The sequence below is a fragment of the Mastigoproctus giganteus genome, chromosome 7 (assembly GCF_048544385.1).
Source record: "Mastigoproctus giganteus isolate SK-2022 chromosome 7, ASM4854438v1, whole genome shotgun sequence".
Classification (NCBI taxonomy): domain Eukaryota; kingdom Metazoa; phylum Arthropoda; class Arachnida; order Uropygi; family Thelyphonidae; genus Mastigoproctus; species Mastigoproctus giganteus.
In genome coordinates, this window is record NC_143581.1 from 65,020,829 (window position 1) to 65,047,989 (window position 27,161).

Consider the following 27,161-nt stretch of genomic DNA (forward strand, 5'->3'; position numbering starts at 1 on the left):
TTTCAAAAGTGAACGCCTCCTTTGTCAACAGTGGAACTTTACAGCCATGTTACATCTTTAAATAATATGCAGGATCACAGCTCTTGATATGTGTTACTGGAAGAGCAAGGGAATTATTCTCCACAAAGGAGACCAGAAATGTCCTGGGAGTGTGCAAGTCAGTCTGTTCATCCTGTCCAAGGATCAAAGTCTCAAAGAGAGAGATTAATTGACTCTCCTATCTCCATTAATGGTGTTATTTTCTGAAGAACAAATTCATAGGCGCTCAAGCCAATACCTATGCAAACAACTGACAATAATTGCATCGTCTGGAGAAATTTTATAATCTTCCTCCCAGAAGGGCTCAGCCACAGCAGCTTGTCCATAATCAGTGGACTCTTGTTTATATGCTCCAACATACAATCTTTCAAGTTATGCACTGACTCCACTACATAAAAGGGGGGCAGAATGTTATACCCTGCTCAAATTTTATAAAGCACTAATAAGGTCAAAAATAGATTATGGAGCACCGATTTATGCATCAGCAAAAAAGAGCACCCTCAAATGGTTAGATCCAATTCACCATAGTGCTATACAAATAGCAACAGGAGCTTTCCACACATTCCCTACATACAGTCTCTATACAGAGGCTAATGAACCACAACTGTTCCTGAGGAGACAACAGTTAGCACTACTGTATGCTTACAGGATAAAACCTGTAAGAGAACATCTGACTTAGACATCTTTATTCTCACCAAAATGGGAAAACATACATAGGAACCGCAAAAGTGCAAACCAGCCTCTAGGCATCAGACTAAAACAGCTACTGATAATACATGATCTCAAAATAGATAATGTCGCAAATATACAACATAATTCCACCATGGATAAATCATCCACAGCTTATAAATTCTTCACACAAAACTGGAATAAAAATACTTCATCAGACATAAATTTTCAACAACTGCATGCAGTACATAGAATGCAATATCCCGATCATGTAAATTGATACAATCCAATATATAGACGGATCAAAATCAGAGAACCATGTAGGTTAGTTAGTTATTTGGTTTTTAAGAGCATTAACAACTAAGGCCATATTGCTCCGGGAATATGCAGTAGTCATTCCTTGATCTCTCCGCATCCTCCGTATTTGGTGGTGACGGGCTCAAACCCCGGTCTAATCAAGAAGTGTGTGCTACGCACTGCTGCTCCTTCCCACCTGGCTAGAACCTAGCATATTACATTTCCAAAAGAATGCAGTGCCTACACTGCAGAATTAGTAGCAGTTCAGATAGCCCTGGAGCATTTCAGAACCACATACCACTTGAGAACAGTAATATACTCTAATTCATTAAATGTAATCCAAGTCATACAAAAGACAAACAATATAACCCTTCCAGTACTCTGACAGATTAAAATACGAAGAGACTTCACAAAGGAAAAACAGGATGTACTTTTTTGCTGGATACCAGGACACAAAGGGATAAAAGGAAATGAAGAAGCAGACAGAATTGCAAAATCAACCACTAACCTTCAGGAACAATCTTTTGCAGTTCCACATAAGGACTATAATCCAATAATTCAAAATTGCTGTCTAACCCAATGGCAAGAACTCTGGCAAAAACAAACATTGAATAAAATTATATGAAATAAAACCAAAAGTTGAGCAATGGAAAATGAGCATAAGGAAATCAAGGAGAGAAGAAGTTATTCTGACAGATTGTGGATAGGACATATGCATTTCACAAATGGTTATCTACTACGTGCGGAAGAACCCCCAAGATGCTAAGCACACAATACTATCCAAACAGTTAAAAATATACTGATAGAATGTTCAACGTATGAAAATGATCGACAACAGATTTTTTCATCATTATATAAAGGCAGTCAAAACATCACCCTTAAAGATCTTTTTGGTGACATGGAACACGTATCAGATATGATACGTGTTCCATGTCACCAAAGTTTTGCAGATTACAGTGTCTGGAGACTAGGCATCTGCGAGGTGATCTGACCGAGGTGTATAAAGCCTTGAATGGTTTGAGCATGCTCAATGCTGATGGGATTCTTCCTCTTGCTCAGAATAATCACCTGAGAGGCCATAAATTCAAACTGAGGAAAGACAGTTGTGGGATGGATGTGCAGAAGTTTTCCTTTAGCCAGTGAGTAGTTGATTGGTAGAACAGACTTCCATCCTTTGTTGTGGAAGTTGATAGCCTAAATAAATTTAACCGTATGCCTCTGCTAATGCTAATACTTTTGCCGATCTCACCAGGCAAGTTACCAGTCACTGGACCCTTTCAAGAAGCACAAGGGCTTTCTTTATTTAACTATCTGCAAAGTTGCTAGTGAAATTGGTATTTTCTCATGGGATATATGTCAATCAATTTCACACAATATTTGGGAATGCAATGTGTTTCAGCCATATTTGTGTCTTGCATCCTTATTGATAATATCAGACCATGGAGGGTTCTAGCAGGTCTGGATCTTAAAGGTGCTGATGCTCATTCACCTTTTATTTCTTTCATTATTACTGGTGACAAACACTTTAGTACATGGCTATGACAGAAACAAAAGCCCACTTCTCTCAGTGAAAGTGTCTTCTCCAAGGCTGAAAAAAAGAAAAGCAATCTTCATCAAATATCAAGATCATACTTACTGTATTTTTTATCTCACAAGGCATTATTCATTATGAATCTATCCCACATAGTCAAACCGTGAACAAGGAACACTACAAAACAATTCTATGGTGATTGTGTGACAGTGTTCAAAGAAAATGGCTAAAAAAAAGTGGGGTTCAAGGAATTAATACTTCACCATAACAACACAGCACTTTCCACTCTAGGATTTCTTGTGAAGCATCCCATCACTGGTCACTATATTTGCAGTCACTATATTTGGCTCCCTGTGGTTATTTATCTATGTTTTATGTTTTCTCTCCAAATTAAAACTCTCTTTAAAGGTGATAGATTTGCCAAGGAAATTATTCTGAATGTGATACAGGAACTATTAAATTTCAAAAGAAATCTATTAGAAATGCTTCTAGAAGTTTCAGAAGCACTGTAATCAAAGTATACAGTGCCTGGGAAACAATTTAAAAGGAGGTCCACCTGAGCTGGTAAGATTCATTGTTTTCTAAGTATTGTTTCAGTTTCCCAAAACTTTTTAAACTATTTGAACATAGCTCATATATTAATCAAGATCTGCATGAATCAGACATACTAGATCTAATTACTGCAACTAACAAACTGCTTCTTAAACTTAAGAGATGAATAGGGACATCAGAGAAAAAAAACTATAGTGTTACACTTCACATATTTTAAAAGCCTCCAAAACGATGCTGGAAATAAATGTGATATGAAAAATTTAATACAGTGTTTTCACTGTAAGTAGAAACATTTTACCAAATTTAGCATTTGTTAAAAAAATGAATGCTGTAATTCCTGTAATAATTATTTTTCCACAATAACAAACAGAAGTATACTTATCAAGATTTTCAGAATTTGAAGTGCCTGAAAAACTATGAAATTCAAAATATATACTGATACCATTATTTCGGGAACTTACATTATAGCTGTCTGAAAACATATCAGCTGCTTCTGAAAACATATCCAATTTTTGTTTCTTTTCTGGTGGACCTAAGAAAAAGGGAACAGATAACTACTTAGGAACAATATCTAGATCTAATTACTGTGTTTAATAAATAACAATGAACATAACTTCCATTAACTTCTGCTTGTTTTTTCTTGCTTTGAAATCTCAAACCTTAATGGCATACATCTCAATTCTTATTCATATCTTCAGTGAACATTAACTGAAATAACATCCATCATATACAGGGAGCCCTCGTATGCATTGTAGTTATGTTCCTAAAAACCACGACTTATAACGAAATGACGTATACTGGATGCCAATTTCCCATTGAACTAATGTATTATGTGGGAGATACGTTCCAGATCAACTAAAAACTTCAAATTTATATGAAAATGTATATGAATAGGAAATACTTATTTTATTGTACACTAAACTTTAATATAGTATAATTTATTATAATCACTAAATAACAATTAGGAAATACACTGAAATTATTAATAAAATATAAAAATAATTTTTTTTTTTATTATTCTTTCTAATTACAATTGCTCTTCCTCAGCACTTGAAGTTGCTGCAACTGTAGCGGAAGTTCCTGCTGCTTCTGTGACTGGCTTTGAGGTTCGCTGACTTTTTTCTTGAAGAAGAAGTCTAACTTCATCTGCTTGCTACCATGAATCTTAGTGTCATAAATATCACAATAGCAAGACAGTCATTTATGAGTCATGTTACCTTAGCAAAATGATAAGGCAGGGGATCACAACTCTGAAAAATGCATGTTAATTCATTAGCAAGGTTAAAAACATGCCTAAGATTCTTTGTTGTTAAGGCTGTTTTCTTCTGTTAGGCCTGCATCTTCATCTTCCATGGTCTCTTCATCAAATGCCTACCTATATTCAGTTCGGTCAATTCTTCATTAGTTAAGGGCCGTGAGTGTAACTCAAGCAGCTCTTTAACATCCTACTCAACTTGATCAAAAACTTGCCTTGCCAAAGACACCAGATCCCCATGAACTTCTTCAGAAGTTTCAAAACCAGTGAAGTCATGCACAATGTCAGGATAAATGTTCTTCCAAACACTATTCATACACCTAACTTTATTCCATGCCTCAACAATAATGTACATGGCATCCCTGATGTTAAAGTTCTTCCAAAACTCCTGAACAGTTGGTTTGCCTTCATCATTAGTCTCATGGATTAACTTTCTAAATGTTCTTCTTAAATAGTAAGCCAATATACCCAATGAGAACAGCTCCGAGCTTGCTTCTCCATACTGAAAATGACAAAGAAAGTGGAGGAATGTTTCATTAAACAAGTGGTCAAGTTCACAAATAAGTTGAAATTGGATTTGGATTTATTTATCAAGTACTCCCAATATAAGATGGAAGTTTTTAATAAGATTATATGTTTACCTTACAAATATGTTAATGTAGGTTAATATATCTGAAGACTGTTATCAGAGTTAAAGGTTTTAATTTTTATAAGGGAAATTACAATAGCCTTAAAGGATTAGTAATTTTAGAAGTCTAGACTAAAATGGATAAATACTGAACTAACAAAGACAGTAACAAAAAGCAAGTTGCATGAGATGAATATAAATAAGTGAAGTGACAGATTACAATGCAGCCAGAGCTGATGGGATACGTCCAATTATATTTCAAAAATGCAGCAAAAGGAGTAAGTAAACCTCTAGCCATAATTATGAGAGGATCCTTGGATTAAGTGTGGATATGTATAAAGTGGAGATGTGCAAACCATATAAACTGTCTGTCCTATTCACAAGATATATTCATATAATAACTGAATAGGTGCATTATAGCCAAAGCAGCTTATGCGCCATCAAGGATTATGCTTCATCCTTTGATTTCCCCCCAATATTGTTGGGGGGGGGGAATCAAAGGATGAAGTGGGTAATTATAGACCTGTTAGCCTGATTTCTGCTCCAGGGAAAATAATGATTCACTCGTCAGAGAAGCAATGCAAACCTTCTGACAGGAATGCAGTTATACTGTATCACTGCGTCAAAAACTAACTTTGACATCACATACTTAGATTTCAGAAATGCTTTTGATACTGTAAAACATAAAAGATTGCTATACAAATTGGAGTACAGTAATACCCCGACTTACGCTACCCCGACTTACGCGAACTCGGAGTTAAGCGGTTCTTGATTTTTTTCGTTTGGCAACGCTGCCGCCCACTATCTTCAAGGTCGTTTTTCATATGTTATCGATATACGGTGCGACGGCGGAGAATGAGAGCGAAAGATGAACAAAATTCAACTTTGTTGCTTTTATGTTTTTTATATCAGTGAAGGGGAAACACATTTCACCATAATAACGTAAAAACCAACACAATTCCAGCTATCGGTATAATCGCAAATGAAATTAGATCGAGTTTACTACCAGTTTATAACAGATTTCACTAGCAGAAACGCAACTGGATTTTTATTGTTTTATGGTAGTAACCCCTAGAAATGTGAGGTGTTAATAGGGTATCTCTGCCTCTATGGTGTTGTTTATTCAGTTGCTACATGCGCGCAGCTTTGTTTATGCGTATCAAGCGTGCCTCCTCGTTTTGTAACTGTGCTTTATTCCCTAAAAATGTAAAAATGAGTAAAATACTTAATTAAAAGGTGTGAAAAGGAAGCGTCCTGGCGAAGACACTGCAGATTCAGAGAGAAAAAGAAAAGCAATTATCGATAAACAGAGGCGGACTGGGTCAAAAATTCTTACCCGGGAAAATTTATAGTGGCCTCATACTATGGTTTATGGCCAAAATCACACTGGCCCACCGGGGTTTCCCCGTTAAGGCTTATGGCCAGTCCGCCTCTGTCGATAGAGAAAAAATATGAAATTGTGAAACGCTTTGAGCGAGATGAAAGACCATGTGATGCACGTGCTACAGGCCTAAATGAAGCAACGGCGAAAAGCACATGACAATTGCAAACTTGACAGGTTGAAAATTGAAAAGGGCTCAAATTGTAAAGGGCTTAAAAATTTTCGAAAACATAGACTCCAACGAAGAACGCGTTATAGCTACAAAGCAAGGAATAAAAAAAATTATTAGCTTGCTACGAAGAAATTCTGCGTGAAAAAAAGAAGGCGCTGTGTCGTCAGACGAATTTGTTAGATTTTATGAAGCCATCGACATCGAAATAACTGTTTTTACGTAAGTCATTTGTTTTTTTTAATACATATTTTGTATTAATATGTATAAAGAACTGCAATTTTATTAATATTTTTCTTCTAAACTAGTGTTTTTGTTAGTCCTTGGTCCCAATTAAGCAAAATTTATATGTATTTATATGCAAAGTTGTACCCCGACTTACGCGAATTCGACTTACGCGATTTTCGTCGGACCCACCTATCGCGTAACTTCGGGGTATTACTGTACCACATAAAAGATTGCTGTACAAATTGGCATCAGAGACAAGTTACTGCTATGGATAAAGGGATGGTTGAGTCACAGATCAATGGACACTGCTTTGTGAATTAATGTTATTAGTGGAGTCCCCCTGGTTAAGCTGGGCCCATCATTTTTTTTCTATATTTATTGAAGATACTGATGAAGGTATATCAGGTTTAGTGTCTAAACTTGTAAATAATACAAATATTGGCAGAGTGGTTAATGAAGGGAATGCTACTGCAAAAAGACCTAGAAAAATAAGATTGATGGGTAAGAGAAGAGATGGACTGAAGAAGTGGCAACTGAAGTTTAACACTGACAAATATGAATGGATAGCATTAATCCCACAATAACATAACAACTATGTGGTAACCCTACTTGCAAAAAAAAAAATCTATGGGTAACTGGGTAGTCAGACATGAAGTCTGAGCAGTGCATGAGGGCTGTTAGGGCAGCTCTTGGTGTTTAGTCAATGATATACAGGAATTTTTCCTGAAGGGATTAGGAGGTGGTTATATTATTGTATAAGGTAACGCTTGTATAAGGCTACATCATGAGTAATGCAAGAGGTCTGGAAGCTTCATTTCTGGAAGGATGTTGAATGATTGGAATGGGTGCAAAGAAGAGCAAGTTCAGTGAGGAAAACAAAATGGATACTATTACCAAGACAGGCTGCAGTTCTGCAAATTTTGAAAATTAGGCACCTAAGGACATGATGACAAGTGTTCAAGGATTTGATTTGACTGAGTAAACTAAATGCTGATGCCATTCTTCCTCTTGCTCAGATAACATATGAGGGGACAAATTTAAACTGAGGAAGGATGGCTGCAGGATATATGAGCGGCAATTTGTGTTTGGCCAGTGTGTAGTTGATTGTTGGAACAAACTTAAATACGATATTATAGAAATGAGAAATTTGAATAATTTTTAAGTAAGAAATAGACAAATTCCCAGAAGGTTATGTAGGCAGGTTTTTTTTTTTTTTGCATAATTTGCTAGGCACCTCCGTAGCCAGGTGAGCAGGAGCAGCAGTGCGTAGCACATGCTTCTTGATTAGACCGGGGTTCGAGCCCGTGACCACCAAATACGGAAAGGTCAGGAAATGACCACTACATATCCCCGGAGCAATATAGCCTTAGTTGCTAATGCTCCTAAAAACCAAATAACAGCATAATTTTCTAACACTAATAATAAATTCCAGGGACAGTGAACACTAAACATTTTTAGTGTTCAGGGTCCTATTTCTTCGTTTAGTGTTAACAAAAAGTTTAGTGTTCACTAAACTTTGTTAAACAGGGCAAAGAAACAATTCTAAGTTATTTGCATATGTGAGCACTAGACAAGGCTGAAACAAATTGGTGCACACACACTCAAGACAGCACTCAGAAAATCATTGGCAACTTTATAGGGATAACACCAGTCAGCATTTTAAGAAAAGGTTCTTTGATGTTTTACTGCTGATAAGTAAGCTGAACTATATTTTTAATGGAAATTTCAAAAGTTACTTGATATTTGCTCTCTCACTTCAGAATTTTTTTACACATAAAAATAAAAATGAATATATTGGTAGAGATGCTTTTGGTTTTTTTTGGTATTTTAAAGCATCCAGCAGTAGTCAATCACAATATTGATATACCATCTGACCCCACCCCGGTACCTTTTTTCCATTTCTTTTTTATCCTGGTGGAATCTTTCCCTTGCACTTCACTTCAACTAAAGTTTTCTAGGAAACAATTCATATGAAAGTGCAAGAAGTGTACCTTAATGCTCATATCTGCCTAGTTTTATGAATTTCTCTGCATGTCACTCACAGGCATATCATAATCTGGGTGTTTATTGTTTCCTAAGAAACTGTATAGTATATTTTTGATGTCAGTCCATGTATCTCTTTTAGTTGGGTTTATGGATTCTTCAAATACAGAGTCTAGCAGCAGCTTGCAGATTTGAGGTTCATGAAAAATTTATGCTTTGATTTTTATCATATTTAAGCAATAGAAATTTAGTACAGACATACTGGAAACAATTTCCTTCTTTATTCCGGGCTTGGACAAACTGTTTCACTACATTTAGATTATAAGCATTGGAGATAACAGTACTTTGTTTCAATCCACTGGTGTCTCATCTTTAATGTTCTTTGAACCTGGTATCAGAGACTGTTATTGGCCACACTTTCCTTTCCTAATGTTTGCTTCTTGCTAAATTATTTCACTCACACAGAAAGCAAGGTATTTTGTAACCAAGTTGTTGGCCAAATAGCAGACCGATAACTTTAAAATCTCCACAAACTAGCCAACCATGACCTTTGTACAGAATTTTTCCCAAAAGAAGCTTAACATTTTCACAGTTTTCTTTTAAGTGTAGTGAGTAGGCTACAGGAATGAAGTAGCCTTGTATCCATTATGAAGGAACTTCCTTTGTGGCTTTGCTTCAATGTGCTTCAATAAATAGCCTCCACTCTGTCAGATAGTAGAAAATTCCAAATTTCATAACTGCAGGAGTGTTGTTGTAAAATATCACCGCTCCTTCTTTGGAAAAATGGGGAACCAATTCTTTTTCACAATGTCTATACCTTGAAAAGGCTATTCTGGAACTGGCATTCTTGTATTAAAGTCCTGATCCTAAAAGCTCTGTATAAACCCTTTGGGTAGATTTAAATTTCTCACAAGATCATTGAGTTCACTTTGTATAAACAGCTGTGGTCCAGAGCGGTGAATCTCTTCATCACAACACTTAATATCAACATGTAGATCAAAAATTCGGGACATATACCATATGTCTCGAGTATGATGTGTCCTGATCATCAGATCTGGGATTTGATGGCATATGTTCAAGAACTGGTGGAGGTGGTAGCTCATATACATGGGGTACTGGCATACAGTTGAAGTAATGTTATTAAGGTACACAATGATCTGCTTGTTCTTTGCATTATAACCTGCTGCACTTATGGAAAAAAAGTAAGAGATTAATATGATCCTAAGGTTCCCTCTGCACCATGGGAATGGCAAATGTCATGGCTATCTTTTTATCACATTTCACAATCCCCCTACAAATGTACAGAACAATTTATGGGGGAGGTGAGTTCAGAATCTCCAGCATACACATTTTTCGCAAATGATGTTGTATTATGCCTGCATTTCACCACAAAATAGTTACTGCAAATGTAATGAAATATATTTGGCTTATTCACATAACCATGATTTGTCACTGTCAAAAACACAATATGAAAATCACATTAAAAGCATATACCAGTTAGCACAACTGCTCCAGAAAAAAAGTAAATGCAGAAGAAACTCTTTGCAGTTTTATAAAGTCATCTGATTTGTAGGTCTCAAGATGTATAAACATGTCTCACCACATCTATACCTCTCAGTCACAAAGGAAGTCTGTAACAAGCCTCTTGTCAGTGGTACACATATTTTGTATACACGGAATGTATATCTAAAAAATCAATTACATCGATGATTTTATAACAAATATGTTATCAAAGTATCATAATACAAAGGTTGGTATGGTAGTTAACAATTGTGACCAATATATTATGCTTTAACAGGGCCAGCAAAATTATTTTAACTGGCCTGAAAAATGGCAACTGATGTAATGCTGGCAAATGTAAGGCTCTGCATTTTGGTGAGGGTAATTTCAGATAGCCTATCAGTTAGTTTTACTAGTAAAGATAAGGAAATTACAGTTACATTATAAAATGAGTTGACAAGGCCACACCTTGAATATGTAATACAGTATAAAGAAGTATTTTTACTGACAGACAGGAGTGTGCATGCATGTATCTGGGTGCACGCATGCGAGAGAGAGAGAGGAGGACCAGGTTTTTAAAACATTAATGCTAAAGCTGAATAATGCTTACAATGTGAAGTGGTCAATAATGTATAATAACACTTAAGTGTATCCATTTTCTATGAATTTGATTAGTAAATTTTATAGCCAAATAGTAAAAACTTCTCTTCCAATCAAACTGTTTATATCTATTTGGGTATACAAAGCAAAAAGCAAATTACACAGAAAGAACAGTCCTGCTTTTTAACCCATACACAATTTTAAGTTCAACCTCAAGGATTTTCACAGTCACTTACTCATCACATAGACATCTTTTATAAACTTATAAAAATAACATCACTGTATAAGGCAACTGTAAGATCACAATTGGAATACTGTGTCCGGGTATGTAGCCTACACGTAAAAAAAGCACTGAGTTTTGTGAAAGGGTCCAAAGATGGCCAATATGCTTGGTGAGATTGACAAAAGAGTGCCCGTATAAGGAAAGACTTCAAATATGTTGACTGCAGAGCTTGGAAACTAGGCAGTGTTGAGCAGATTTGACTGAGGTATAAGGTTCTAAGAAGTGAAAGTAAAATGTAAAATTTTCACTGTTATAAATGATTCCAGAACCAGGAACAAAAATTCAAATTATGGGGGAGGAGGTTCAGATTGGATTGCAGAAAGTTTTCTTTTAGCCAGCTGGTTGTTAATTATTGGAATAAGTTGCCTCCATAGGTAGTTGTTGAGGCTGACAACTTGGGGAAACTGAAAACTGAGCTGGATAGATACCTGTGTGATGAGAGTCAAATAGGTGGATTATTAATTATTATTTATTCTTTTTTTCTTATGGCTGGTGCAGCAAAAGCCCAGGGCTTCCTTGCACCACACAGCTAATACTAATAGTAATGACCCTTTATAATTACCTTCAGTTGTCGAATCTAATGTTTCTTGCAAGCCCATATTTTTTCTCTTATCCATAATAAAAGCAAAAAAGTCACATGACTGTTCATCTTGTTCAGCCAAAAAGTCAGCAGCAGCCTGAAACAAGGAATATATTTACAATCACATAATATATTTTTAATTTAATGCTCACTATATATGTAATTTACTGTTAATTAACACAAATACAAGCAACAAATATCTGCAACTACATCCTAGAGCAACCCTCTCCAACCATTAATGCCAACTAAAAAGAAAAGAAAGGAAAAAAACAGGGGTTATGCATTTGATTTCTTAATTTCTTCCTATTAATATTGTTAAAAATGAAAATATGTAAACATGAAAACACTGTCATAAAAAAAAAAAAAAATTACTTCACTTTTAGCTTACATAGTGCACTAGTATATCATATTTGTGAGCACTCCCAATCCTCAATAACTTCTGTGCACATAGCCCAATCAAACCAAAATTTACATTGTGTCAGAAACTGCTGGTCTTTGAAATGTGCTAAAATTTCTTCTCTCTGGCAAATGGACTGATGAAAAAATTTGTTAAGAATATCCTTCAGGTTAGGGGAATGACTTTATATACTTTTTGCATTATTAACTTTTTGACAGAAAGTAGCCATTTTGGTCACTACAAGTGCAGCTAAAAGTAAATTTTTTGCTTATAGTTTTTTTATGCTAATTAACATATTTATGAATATATTATATTCAGAACTATAGTAGTTATTTTTAATGATTTTTTTAAAAATTCATTAAAAAAACCAAAATATGGTAAGCAATTCCGGCAATGTAAATATAAAATTTACATTCACAGCTGTAAAGATTATATTTGTGAGCACTCCCAATCCTCAATAACTTCTGTGCACATAGCCCAATCAAACCAAAATTTACATTGTGTCAGAAACTGCTGGTCTTTGAAATGTGCTAAAATTTCTTCTCTCTGGCAAATGGACTGATGAAAAAATTTGTTAAGAATATCCTTCAGGTTAGGGGAATGACTTTATATACTTTTTGCATTATTAACTTTTTGACAGAAAGTAGCCATTTTGGTCACTACAAGTGCAGCTAAAAGTAAATTTTTTGCTTATAGTTTTTTTATGCTAATTAACATATTTATGAATATATTATATTCAGAACTATAGTAGTTATTTTTAATGATTTTTTTAAAAATTCATTAAAAAAACCAAAATATGGTAAGCAATTCCGGCAATGTAAATATAAAATTTACATTCACAGCTGTAAAGATTATTTTATAAGAATTTTTTCGTAAAAATCTTCTCATTTTTATTTCTCACACTTTTACATAATTCTCTCCTTGAGCGGACTGTTAACAAATAATAAGTTTCTCTTGCTTGTTAATTCATTATTCGCCCTTAACTACCATAATTTTCATCCTTTCTATGAAGCAAAGTGCTAAAGGTTATTCAGTCTCAGTAAACACTCACTTCCTTACATCATGAAAAAGCTGTGTAAATGAAGTGAAGCCAAATTGTTTAAAAACTACACATTTACTGCAGACACAACAGGATGCTTTTCAGTTTTTGGCAAGTGTCTTATACGATTTTTTGTGTCAGTGCTTACCTAATTAAATTACCCAATTACATATTAATTAGGTAATTTATTCAAATTACCAACTTGTGAAAAACACTGCTGTTTTATAAAAAAAAAAACAAACACAAACAAAAAAAAAAACACTGCAACTTGTGAAAATACATTTTATTTTAATCATATTTCTCCTCATTCAGATGCAGGTAAAAACTGTCTCATTACCAAAGGTAAGGTGACAGACTGACTTGTAAGTACTGCGGATTACCAATGGTTCAGGATTTTTCTATGTAAAAAGGATTGTGAAATATGGTGGCAAGAAATAGTTCCATATACTCAACTTATGAGTTAAAGGCAATATTTGTTAATAATATTTCCAAAATGATCCTTTATGTCTTAGTGTATTTTTAAACAAGAGAAGAAATTAAAAAGTGATAAAACTATCCACATTAAAAGATTTGTGGAAAAAGGCAGATCTAGAAGCCTTAAAAAAGTTTATTGAATAATGCGAGAAGATTTAGTCAATTCTAGGGAAGGAATTTAAAGAACAGAAGTTTTTATTAGGAAATCAATGCATATCAGAAGATTACACGATTATTAAAGGTTTGTGAAAGTCAACTACACTGCCTCTATACCCTGAAGTAGCAGAACACAGGGTGAGACACAGCTGGATAGAACTCCATTTATGTAACACTCAAGATTTGTCTGTTTTATAGCTGAAGTAAAAAAATACTACTGTCAAGTTCCATTGTAGTTTAGGCCAAAGGATTCGAGTGATTATTTTTCTAATCTCTCACTATTTTGAGTTGGTGGGTAGGCAGCAAATAAACAGAATCACAAAGTGGCACTGGAATCAATCCGTAAGCATACACGCCATAGTTATATTATTACTATTTGTGAAATGTTTCAGTTGTGTTAGTCAACAAGTTATATCCTAGAGTTTGAAAGTTTAGCAGGTTTAATTGGCATAGTAACTCATAAACATTTTACTGAATGCAGTGTTCTCAAGAAATGCATGAAGCCAACAGCAAGAATTATTCAGGTTGCGCTGCTGAATACTAAAAATTAAAACTTTTTCATTTTTAATCATACGGTAGACTGCCGAAATAGTGGCACCACAAATAACGGCACGTTGAGATTGGATGTATACATACAGCGTAGATGTCTTGCAGTGCCAAAAGAAGAAAACCGCAAGTCACGTGATTACAGTATTTGTTTACTGTTTGCCATTTTCAAAGTGAATTCTGTACTGATATCACAGATTATACCACTGCTTTACATTTATTTTAAATTAAAAACCCCTCACTATGGCTCCTAAAGTTAAGAAACCTCATATAGAGAAGAAAAGAACAACAATAAAGCTTAGTGGCAAACTTGATATAATCCAAACTATTCCATTAGGGTCACCCGGAATGGTAATTCATATACCCATGTGTATTGTGTTGTTCTCTGCTCAATTTGCCTGTTTTGGTGGGAAAAAACCTTGCTATCTACGCCTGAGACTGACTACTCAGCCATGGAGAGAAAAAAAAGCCCATAAAAGTTCTTCGCATCATCGACAGGATTCAAACCTGGACCTTTTCCACTCAGTGTGGAGAGGACGGTGACAATACCATTATGCTACCTGCGCAGATATAATGAAGAAAATAGAATTGGGAATAAGCAGGAATGTATTAATGACAAAATATAAAATTGGATCAACATGTTTATGTTTATTAAGTGCAGTTAATAAAATTGCATTCTTAATTTCTATTTCTTATTTAGCCTCATTATTTCTGCATTAAATATATTAAAAATAAAACTTTCTAGATAACAGAAAAATCGAAATAACAGCACCTTGAATCCCCGAAGGTGCTGCTATTCTGAAAGTCTATTGTATTTTATCTTTTGTAACAGTTAAGAGTAGGAGACCAGCGGAATTACTTAACAAGTACAGGTCACTGTTGAAAAAAAGCCGTGAAGTAGGGTTGAATTTGAAAGTGTCTGCAATTCTGCCCAGACACGACAGGAGGGAGTATATGATGAGAGCCTTGTCAATCAATTCGGCCCTGGAAAGATTGTGCAAGGCTCAAGGGGTAGAATTTTTTTTCAGCCTGGAATGTACTTGTTAACAGGAGAGATTGCTTCTATTTAGGGATGGGATACACTTAAATAGAAAGGGTGCAAGAATATTTTCTGATGCTATCAATGCAGTGTTAGGTGGGTCGGAAAACTGCCAGCTTGGGGGGAGACAAAGACTAATGGATTAACAGTACCCACTGGCAGAGGTGAAAGAGATTCTTGCACTGCTTCTATTGGAATGAGCAGAAGCCTGAAAAACAAGATGCAGGATATTTCAGAGACTGCTGGAAGTCACTGCGGTACAAGTAAACACATGGGTTGTGTTAGGGTAGCTAAGAATAGAAACAGGTGCATGTATACTTGCGTGTACACCAATGCTAGGAGTTTAGTAAATAAATTTGATGAATTTGAGGTATTACTCAAAACATCAAAGGCAGATATTGTTGGGATATCAGAGACGTGGTGTCACACAGATATAAGGAATGCAGAACTGGAATTTGGGGAGTACAACGTCTACAGAAAGGATAGACAGGATAGGAAGGGAGGAGGGGTTATGCTATTAGTTTAAAAACACATAAAATCGAAGGAAGTGAAGCCAGTCAACATCGATGGACAGGGCAGTGTTGAGTCAGTTTGGTGTGACATAAGCATAGGTAAATCAAAATTGAGAGTAGGAGTGTGCTATAGGCCTAATGACTCTGATGAGTATAATAAGATACTGTACAGGGAAATAGAATGGGCCAGTAAATCAGAGAGTCTTATAATGGGGGATTTTAATTTCCCAGATATTGACTGGAATTTGTGGGTTGGTCACTCACACACTAGCAAGGCTTTTGTGGATTTATTGGATGATTGTTTTCTACACCAGCATGTTCGGGAGGCAACTAGAGGGAGTAATACTCTTGATCTGATTATCAGTAGTGATTCTTCATGCATTAGGAATCTGGAGATAAAGGAACCACTGGGTGGCAGTGATCACAGTGTGCTGAAGTGGGATTTACTCAAGGAGGTAACTACCATCAGAGGTAAAGGGAAGGGTTTTTGCTTTCGTCAAGGCGACTATGATGGTCTGAGACAGTATTTAAATTCTATACAGTGGGACCAACTGATGATGTTACCAACAGCAAATTCAAAATGGGAAGCATTCAAGGAACTAATCTTGGAAGCTACCAGGCTTTACATACCAACCAAGAAATATTGTTCACGATTCAGGCCTAAATGGTTATCAGATGAACTAATGAGACATGGCAGAGAAGAAAAATGCATGGGATACATACAAATTAATGGGTGACATGGAAGCCTATGATAGATATAAGTTGGTCTGTAACCAAGTCACAAAGGAGATTAGGCAGGCAAAGGCAGATTATGAGAAATCCTTGGCAAAGGATGCAAAGAAAAACAGAAAAGAGTTCTTTACCTATTTAAACTCAAGAAGGAAAGGGATGAATCAGATTGGTCCACTGGATGTTGATGGTTCAACAGTTGAGGATCCAGCTCAGGTGGCTAACAATCTAAACGAGTATTTTGCATCTACATTCACACATGAGGAGTTATTCAGGAAGGGGAATGCCGTAGGTGAAGTAAACATTAGCAGTGAGCTAGATGATTTTCTAATAACTGAGAGGAAAGTGGAGGAGAAATTGTTGAGGATAAACATAAAAAAGGCACCCGGGGTGGATGGGATCTATCCAGTTATATTAAAGGAGGCAGCAAAGGAAGTAAGCAAACCCCTAGCCATAATTATGAGAGCTTCTTTGGACTCAGGGGAGGTACCCATGGACTGGAGATGTGCAAATGTGACCCCAATTCACAAAGGAGGATCAAAGGCTGACACAAGTAATTATAGACCTGTTAGTTTAACTTCGGTTCCAGAAAAATTAATGGAGGCACTGGTTAAAGAAGCACTGCAGGATCATCTGGACAAGAATTCAGTTATAGCTCAGACACAGCATGGGTTTGTTAAGGGCAGGTCTTGTCTGCAGGGCATATTTGGATCTTAGAAAGGCTTTTGATACTGTTGCGCATGGAAGACTGCTGCACAAATTGGAGAAGTGTGGTATTGGAGGCAAATTGCTGCTATGGATAAAGGGATGGTTGAGTGGCAGAAGACGGAGAGTGGTAATCAATGGACACTGCTCAACGTGGACTAATGTTATTAGTGGAGTTCCTCAGGGTTCAGTGTTGGGTCCATTGTTGTTTTCTGTATTTATAAATAATATTGATGATGGTGTATCAGGCTTAATGTCCAAGTTTGCAGACGATACAAAGGTTGGCAGGGTTGTTAAGGACACTACTGATACCATGCTGCTGCAACAGGATCTGGAAAGGTTGAGCAGATGGGCTGAGAGGTGGCAAATGAAGTTTAACATTGACAAATATAAAGTACTACATATGGGAAACAGTAACCCCAGATCAACGTATCAACTCTGTGGTACTATGCTGACAGTGGTAGAGAATGAAAAGGACCTGGGGGTAATTGTGCAGGCAGATATGAAGTTCTCTGAGCAGTGCAGACGAGCTGCAAGAGTAGCTCATGGTGTCTTGTCAATGATATACAGGAATTTTTCTAGCAGGGACAGGGATGTGATTATTTCCTTGTATAAGGCATTGGTCAGGCCACACCTTGAGTACTGTATACAGGTCTGGAGGCCTCATTTCAAGAAGGATGTAGAGCTGCTGGAACGAGTACAGAGAAGGGCAACAAGATTAGTGAATGGAACAAAGGGTTGATCTTACGAAGAAAGGCTTAAATTTTGCAAATTAGAGAGCCTGGAGACTAGGCATCGGCGAGGTGATCTGATAGAGGTGTATAAGGCTTTGAATGGCTTGAGCATGCTCAATGCCGATGGAATTCTTCCTCTTGCTCAGAATAATCACCTGAGAGGGCATAAATTCAAATTGAGGAAGGACAGATGTCGGATAGATGTGCAGAAATTTGCCTTTAGCCAGCGGGCAGTTGGTTTATGGAATAGACTTCCATCGCTTGTTGTTGAAGTTGATAGCCTAAACAAATTTAAGGCTCAGCTGGACAGGTATTTCGAACGAATGGAGGGGTGAAATGGGAGTAGTGGTTGGTTTTTTTTTTTTTTTTTTTTTTTGGCTGATGCTGAATAAGCTTGCTTTCTTGCATCATATGCCTCTACTAATGCTAATGCTAATAAAGTAAAATCTCTCTTAATGGACATCCAGGCTTGGGTCTCAGCCAGAAGTGTTGGGAACTGTCTCTTCCAAACAGAGACGTTCTAATACAGATAAAGACACTGTAATAGGTGTCCTTCTCACATTTTCAACTCCATGGACCAAATACTTTAAAAAATAACACTGGTTGGCAATTTCATCGCTGAAATAATTTTGACAGAATCTCCTAGGAAATATGTTCAAAAATGCAGATATGGGCTTTTATCTGCATTAAAGGAACCATATCTGCAAAAATGCAGATATGGTTCCTTTGAATACTAAGGGTGATGAGAAAAGGTTCTCATCACCCTTAGTATTCAAATATCATAGGTTAATAACCAAAAATCAAGACCTGTAGTTCTTCTAATAATCTTTTCCATCTGTTTTTTATTTTATTTTTTTCTAGAACATTTGGGATATTTCTAGAACATTTGGAAGCTTTCTACAACATTCTAAAATATTGTTACGTGCAGAAGAAAGGACTATGTTTCTGGAAGGTTCTAGAACTTTCAATAGAGTTCTTTATAAATACTGTAAGCCTTCTAGAAACTTTTCTACCAGTACATATACAAGTGGGTTCTGCACCAAGTAAACCAAGTATCAAAAAGTTTGTTTCAGAGAGCAAGAGGTGAACAGTGTGAAGTGTTTTAGTGAATTAGTGTTTGCAAACAGGTGATGTGTGTGCATAAGTGTAAATTGTGAACTGTGTTTTTATATGCATGTATTCCAACTGTACATGAAATATGTTATGTTATTGCTGAAATAAGCCTGATAGTTTTTGTTACATTTTCAGAGAAGTGGTATCAAAATCGCAGCAGAAGCCACTGTCACAACTTGTGAGAGAAGCCTATGAACTCAATTTTGGATGTAAGGTCGGAAATCAAGGTAAAGTATGCGTTGGAAAGATTTGCTGTAGATTGTGTTTGCGGACATTAACAGTCTGGCTTACAGGTAAACATAAATTGATGCCTTTTGCTTCTATAGCGGGTACCTCTAGACTGCATAAACGATTGTTATTTCTGCAATGACCAATATTTTTGGTTTTTCTGGGAAATTGAAGCATAGAGTATCCCAACACACCTGCTCTAAGGCCGGTTCAATCACAATGATACAATGCCAATGCCACCTGAAATGTTTTTTATGTACTTGACTGATTCAGGATCGGAAAAGGAGTCTCCAGAAGATGCAGAACCCAGAATGAGTACAGATCCAGACTTTCCAACTCTTGATCCTGCAAAGCCGCATCTAATGATGCAGGCAGAATTGAACGGTTTGGTCAGACATTTGGACCTCACCAAAAATCAAGGCTCAATTGCTACGATCACAGCTTCTGCAGTCGATTCTTCTTGAAAAGGGTGTCAAGGTGTCTTTTCATAGGAAGAGGCAATCTAACATAAATTATTATGGATGGTGCTTCGGTTTATTGTAACAATGTCCTGGAATTAATTAAAGCATTACACCTGGAGTACGTCTCAGAGTAGTAGAGGCTTTTCATTGATTCATCCAAGGTTAGTTTGAGAGCAGTTTTACTTCATAATGGAAATAAGTATCTACCTATACTATTGGCCCATGCAGTTCACATGAAGGAAATGTACAAGAACTTACAGGTTCTTTTGCAAAAAATATGCTATCAAGAGTACAAACGGAATATCTGTGCCAACCTAAAAGTGGTAGCTTTGCTGACTGGGTTGCAAAGTGGATACACTAAATACAGTGGGCCCCAACATCCGATGGTAATTCATTCTACAAAACCCATTGTATGTTGAAAATATTGTAAGTTGAAATCAATAATACATCGATTTCCTGTAATTCGTTTCCCAATAACACATGAAATAAGTATTTCTTACATGTTATACTTCATTTTTTACATTAAAATTTGTCTTTTATAAAGATTATTTAATAAATAGTCATAAAATATCATTTAACATAGACTTGAAGTGCAGAGCTGATGAAATCATTGTGGCATAGTGGTGGTGGAACTATATCAAGCACAAGATGTCTTTTTTTGTCAGTCTTTTGTTGCTACTGGCAAAGAAACTGTCCAGAGTAGACTGTTTTTTATGACTTTTTTGAAGCTTCTTGAAGTAAGAAATGACTTCATTTTCCATTTTGCACATCATGAGTTCAGTGTTTTCAACGTCGGGGTGTTTTTTTAACTATTTCGCTTAAACACTCCCAACAAGAAATGACAATCTTCAGCTAACCCTTTTTCGGTGTCTTTTCTCCTCTCCATAATTTTCTCCAACTCTTGTAGCTCCTCTGTTGTTAGCTCATGCCCATGAGTGTCAATAAGGTCCTCCCCATCCTCTTCGCTAACCTCCAGACCCATTGATTTACCAAAAGTGATAATATCATTTGTCAAAGCACCATCACCTTCAAATCCATCAATATTATGTATAATTAAAGGCCAGATGTTTATCAAGGCTGAATTTAAGCACCTGGTGGAAACGTCATTCCAAGAAATTACAATCAGCCTCACACAATCCAGCATGTTGAAGTTTGACCTCCAAAAATCTTTGAGGATGACAGCAATTTCATCAGAGGTCGCTGCAAAGCAACTTGCAAACATTTTCGTGGTGTAGATTTTCTTGAAGTTTGCAATCACTTGCTGGTCCATTGGTTGAAGAAGAGGAGTGGTGTTGGGTGGCAAATATTTGACTTGAAAAAAGTCCAATTGTGCCTCAAGAGATTGAACAAGGTTGGGATCATGGCCTGGCACATTATCCAGCAAGAGCAGTGCCTTCACAAAAAGCTTATTTTTCTCAAGATAACTCTTCACTGAAGGACAGAAAACTTCAAGCTCCCATTCACTGAAAACATATCCTGTAACCCAGGCCTTCTTGTTACTGTGCCAAAACACTCCCAGCATGCTTTTTTTGACCTTTTGTTGTTTAAATATTCTGGGGGGTGTTAGAGTGATATACAAGCAAAGGCTTCAGCTTAAAATCTCAAGAGGCATTGGCACCAAACAGGAGAGTAGCCTATCTTTCATAGACTTATGCCCAGGTAAACTAGCCTCATCCTTAGTGATGTACGTTCTCCAGGGCATTTGCTTCCAGAAGAGGCTGGTTTTGTCAATGTTAAAAACCTGGTGGGGAAGATAACCCTCCTGATCAACAAACTCATGGAATTCAATTTTAAAGGTCTCAGCTGCTTTTTTTTTTTTTTTTTTTTTTATCAGCACTGGATTCCTCCCCAAGCCTTTCAATACTTTTGATATTTGCCCTTTTTTTGAAGCATTCGAACCAGCCTCTGCTGGCTTTAAAGTCTTCAAAGTGCACAGTACTGACACTGGTTGATGGAGCTTTAAGTTTCAGATCATCATAGATCTGAAACAATCATACGAGAGATGTTTCGCGCACCATGCATTGAACAATAAAAAAGATGCTAATTGGTTGAGAATAATCGTACGAGTGATGTTCCTTGCAGCACGCATCTGAAAATTTCCACCCAGATATCGTTCCAGCTATATCAAAAAAGCCATCGGTACCTGAAAATATCATCGTCCTTAAAATAAATGATCGTATGGAAGGTATATCAGTTCCTGAGAATATTGGATGTCGATGTCATCGTAAGTTGAGACCCCATTGTACTGCTGCTTTTTATGTGAGTGGGACAGCTGAGCAGAGGTTGCCACTACAGGGTAAAAAAATGGCCAGACCTGTCAGAAACTACACCAGTACAGAAAAATGTGCCACATTCTCCTTCGGTCGACAAGTCAAAAATTTATTCACCTCCATTGCACATCAAGCTAGGTTTGGTAAAAATATTTGTGAAAGTAATGGAGAAAAAAGGAGAAGGATTTTCCTGTTTGAGGAAAAAGTTTTCTGAAGTCAGTGAGGCCAAGATAAAAGAGGGAATTTTTGTCGTTCCTCAAACCAAACTGCTATTCCAAGATGAGGAATTCATCTAAAAAATTAAATGCTACAGAAATAAGAGCCTGGAAGAGAATAAAAATCTTTTTTTCAAACTTTTTAGGCAATGAGAACTTACAAAATTACAGTGAAATTATGGATTAGCTAATTTAAACGTACAGAGTTAGGATGTAACATGTCGTTAAAGCTTCATTTTTTACATTCCCATTTACACTTTTTTCCTGAAAACTTGGGAGCAATCCCTGATGAACACAGTGAAAAGCTTCACCAGATATTTCTCAAATGGAAAAAAGATACCAAGAGTCCAAATAAGTTGGAATCTCATGCAAGAGACACCGGACTCCGGATCGAAATACTCTGAGGTCCTTGTATGAAGAAATAAAAGACAAAAAATGATAAAATAAGTGTTTTGTTATCAGATAAAGATTTTTGTAAATAGAATACAGTTGATAGACCCACTGTTCAATACTTAGTACTGTAGGTAACATTTTCTTAACATGTATGAAATCTTTTTTTACTAGAAACTTATTTTTTGACTTTTATACCTACTCCCTTAAAATTTGTAGGTGATAAAGCAATATGATTGTTATATTTGAATTCAGCAACATCAAATCTACAAGAATCACGGTTTGCAAAAATAAAAAAAACAACCTTTTTTCTCTTTTTTTTGCAAACCAGTGTAATAAATGATTTCAGAGGTCGACAGGATTTTCAATGAAGAATAATTGCATTACAGTAACACTAATTAGACTTATAATGTAATCTTGCACCTTCACGATGGTGGGACTGTTAGTAATCCTGGGTATAACCTCCATGCACAAGTACATGGTGGGGGACCACACAGGTGTGAACAAGGTAAGCAGGGGTCGAGGTGTGGCACCCACACCACATGGAGGGATGCCGCCCCTCTATGTTGCCAGGCAGTACTAGGTGGTAGATGACTCTCATCAACCGGTGCAATACCACCACTTTGCTTATTGGAGGCTTGAAGTGGTGGAACACATGTTTAGTCTCTAGAGCTAAGTTCCGGTCAACCCTTCCCTATCTCTTCCATCATGCAGTATGATTGATGACTTTTGAGGTTATGATGAACATTGTGACAAGATCCAATATTCCTTACATTTCGAGGGTACAGCTGTAAAACGGTGTTCGCAGGCCGGCCATTAGTTAATACACTGGACCGAATCTATTGGTAACTCTCTTGGAGGCTTCTGGATCAGCTAGTGTATAATCTTGCTACCTTCTACTCTGCCAGATAGTGACTGGAGGGAGTCCGAGTAGTGTGTGTTAAAGCAATTCACTCATGGAATTCAATTTTCAAACAATTCACTTAATTTAAATTTAAATTCAGCAATTTAAAGCAATTCACTCATGGAATTCAATTTTAAAGGTCTCAGCTGCTTTTTTATCAGCACTGGATTCCTCCCCAAGCCTTTCAATACTTTTGATATTTGTCCTTTTTTTGAAGCACTCGAACCATCCTCTGCTGGCTCTGCAGAGAGCATTGTCGAGGCCACCTTATGTCAGGGATCTGGGTATATTCTTACCATGGGTACGCCATATCCAAAAATTTCATTACTTCATACAGCATGTCCCACTAACTTTTTCTTACTATTGAATACACCATGAATTGTCAAACTAATAGAGCAAGCTTATCTGCAAAAAGATCTAAACCTCCCAAGCACTTCCTAATTCATTTTACAAATATACGTGGTCTCAATTCCAATCTCAATGATGTCCATTTCCACTTGCAGTCTGCCAAACCCCATGTACTTTTTCTGACAGAATCTCAGTTATCGGTTGATTCAACTACTGCTCATCTCAGATGCCCAAATTATTCGCTGTATGATTCCTTTTGCCTCAAAGGTGGTACTTGTGCATATGTTCATTCTGATATTCCCTGTCAAAGACTTGGCAATTTGGAATCTCCTCTCTTTGATCTTCTCTTGTTCAAAATCTCTCTACCTCATTATGTCAAATTCATCTGTTGTCTCTACCGTTCTCCCAACTCCACTAATCACTTGCAGTTCTTTGACTTCCTCTCTTTGCAACTTTACTTTCTCCAGTCCAACTTTCCTAACAGTGAGGTAATTTTCCTTGGTGATTTTAATTTTCACAACTCAAGCTCGCTTCCGTTTTCTAGTCACACCGACCCTGCTGGTCGAGATGCTGAGGCTTTTGCAATTACTAATAACCTTGCACAGATTTTTCATTTAACTACAAGAATACCGGACAATCCTAATCATACAGCCAACACGCTTGATCTTTTTCTCACGAACAACCCTTCTAAGTACACGGTCGAAGTGAGAGGTCCTTTAGGCACTTCAGATCACAACTTGGTGATTGTCTCTTCTCCAATGGAGCCTTTATCTCATGGCTATTCCCTACCTCGTGTTGTTTGGCATTACAAGAATGCAAAATGGGATGACCTGCAGGATTTCTTTTCTTCTATTCCTTGGTTGGATTACTGTTTCAAAACTTCTGATGTCGACGTTTGCTCAGATCGTGTCAGTGAAATTATTCTTGCAGGAATGGAATCCTTTATCCCCCACTCCACTTTAAAATCTCGTCCTTTATCTAAACCTTGGTTTTCCGATAAATGTGCTAAGGCTGTTATAGAGAAGAATGTTGCATATCGTAATTGGCTTGTTTCTAATTCTTCAGTTTTCATTTTCTGCCTACACCAAAGCTCGCAACAATTGTAAAGCAGTTATTAATCAGTCCAAACTAGAGTTTGAACAGGCTAAGAGTAGAAAACTTGCTTTTTACCCTAATGGTAGCCGAGCAGTCTGGTCTCTTGCCAAAGCTATTGGCTGCAACCTTTGCCCATCTCTGTCCAAACCAGATGGTCCTGTTGTCACTTCAGCCAAGGATAAAACAGACCTGCTAGCATCCAATTTTTCTTCCAACTCATGTTTTAATGATCTGGGTAAAACACCTCCCACCATTCCCAACACGCTCCATTCAATGCCCCCTGTGGTCTTCCGTCAAAAGGATGTCAGAAGGATATTGATAAATCTTGATGCTAAGAAAGCTCCAGGTCCTGATGGTATTTCTCCACTTGTTCTCAAAACCCGTGCTTCTGAACTTACTCCTGTCCTTTGCTGCCTTTTTTCATTTTCTTATTCCAAAAGTGTTTTTCCTTCTGCTTGGAAATTTGCGCATCCAGCTAGTTCGTAAAAAGGGTGACAAATCCCTCCCATCCAATTATCGTCCCATTGTAATTACTTCTATTCTTTCTAAAGTAATGGAGAAATCAATTAACCGCCAACTCTTAAACTACCTAGAAACCTTCCATCTGATCAACAATCGCCAGTATGGATTCCGTCAGTGTTGATCCACTGGTGATGTTCTGGCTTATATTATCCATTTATGGACTAATTCATTGTAAAGGTTCGGTGAAACACAAGTACTTGCTCTTGACATCTCAAAGGCTTTCGATCGTGTTTGGCATAAAGGTCTTCTAAACAAGCTTCCATCTTATGGTTTGCCAACTGTTTTTCGTAATTGGTTATCCAGTTTTCTCTCTGATCGCTCACTGAGGGTGATATGTGGATGGCTCTCTGTCTTCTAACTTCTCCACTAATGTTCAGTTCTTTCCCCCACTCTTTTCCTCTTGTATATTAATGACCTTCTTCCATTGACTGGAAATCCTATCCATAGTTTTGCCGATGAGAGCACATGGCATTCCACTTTCCATTTTGAGAAACCTTGCCCTGTTCAATCAGCTTCTCGAAAATCTGCTACCAATTCCTTAAATGCCGATCTTCAGGTAATTCTCCAGTGGGGCAAAGACAACTTAGTTGATTTCAACTCTTCTAAAACTCAGTCTTGTCTTATATCTTGCAAAAAGGATTCTTCTGCTCCTATGCTTATCTTTAGTGACACTCCGATTTCTAGGCAAAATGATATATCTCTTTTGGGGATTACCCTGACTTCTAATCTCCCTTGGCACAAGCACATTACAAATATTGCTTCCTCTGCATCTAAAAAACTTGATTTTCTCTTTCGCTCTCGGCATTACATTCTTCCAAACAATTGCTCACTCCGTATAAATCCAAATGCGCTCTGCCATGGAATATTGTTCATACATCTTGGGTGGTGACCCCAAAACCTCTCTCAGGCTTCTTGATTCCATTCAGAAGAGGGCAGTTAGGTTAATTAATGATTCATCTCTAACAGAGTCTCTCCACTCGCTGTCTCATAGAAGTACTGTTTCTGCTGCATGCCTCTTCTACAGATAATTCCATGGGCACTGTTCTTCTGAATTGGCTTCTATAATTCTCGCTCTCTTTTTCAAAACAGTCCAAACACGTGCCGCCACCAGCCAACATACATTTACTGTCCAACTTCAAACTCGCAGAACCAACTTTTCATCTTCCTCGTTTATTCATTCAACTGCCGTTTTCTGGAACAACCTGCCTTCATACGTATTTCCTGAAAATTACGTATCAAAGTCCAATGTCAACAAATATCTTCTTTCGTCTTCTCAACCTCCAACCCAAGCAAGGTACTAAGTACTATAGGTTCTGATACCTCTCTTGTTTGGGGATTACATAAAAAAAATCATTTAATAGGCCCAAAAAAGCTACTACTAAGGAATGTTTATAATAATTTTTGGACTGTTCAATGCAGTTCCAGTGGTTTTTTTTTTTTTTTTTTTTTTGGTAGTTGTTGGCGCATAGGCTTCTGTGGCCATAATGCACCTCCCAAGGTTTTTGCAGTACTTTGATCCAAGCCCAAGGCGGGAATCGAACCCGCGACCTTTGGGCTGCCGCGCAGGCACTTTACCCACCCGGCTAGCC

General features: G+C 37.0%; 1 protein-coding gene across 6 annotated transcripts in view; it reads right to left on the reverse strand.

Annotated features, from left to right (window-relative positions):
- Prp4k (Pre-mRNA processing factor 4 kinase) overlaps positions 1-27,161 on the reverse strand; it is a 301,728-nt gene that overhangs the window by 134,768 nt on the left and 139,799 nt on the right. For all 6 annotated transcript variants that reach the window (XR_016547202.1, XR_016547200.1, XR_016547201.1 and 3 more), the window contains 2 exons: positions 11,678-11,792; positions 3,550-3,620 (listed from right to left, as the gene is read on the reverse strand). Coding sequence is in view for 3 of the 6 variants with exons in the window: in XM_090377695.1 (XP_090233821.1) it covers positions 3,550-3,620; positions 11,678-11,792 (186 nt within the window). In the remaining 3 variants the exon portion in view is untranslated. The remainder of the gene's footprint in view (positions 1-3,549; positions 3,621-11,677; positions 11,793-27,161) is intronic.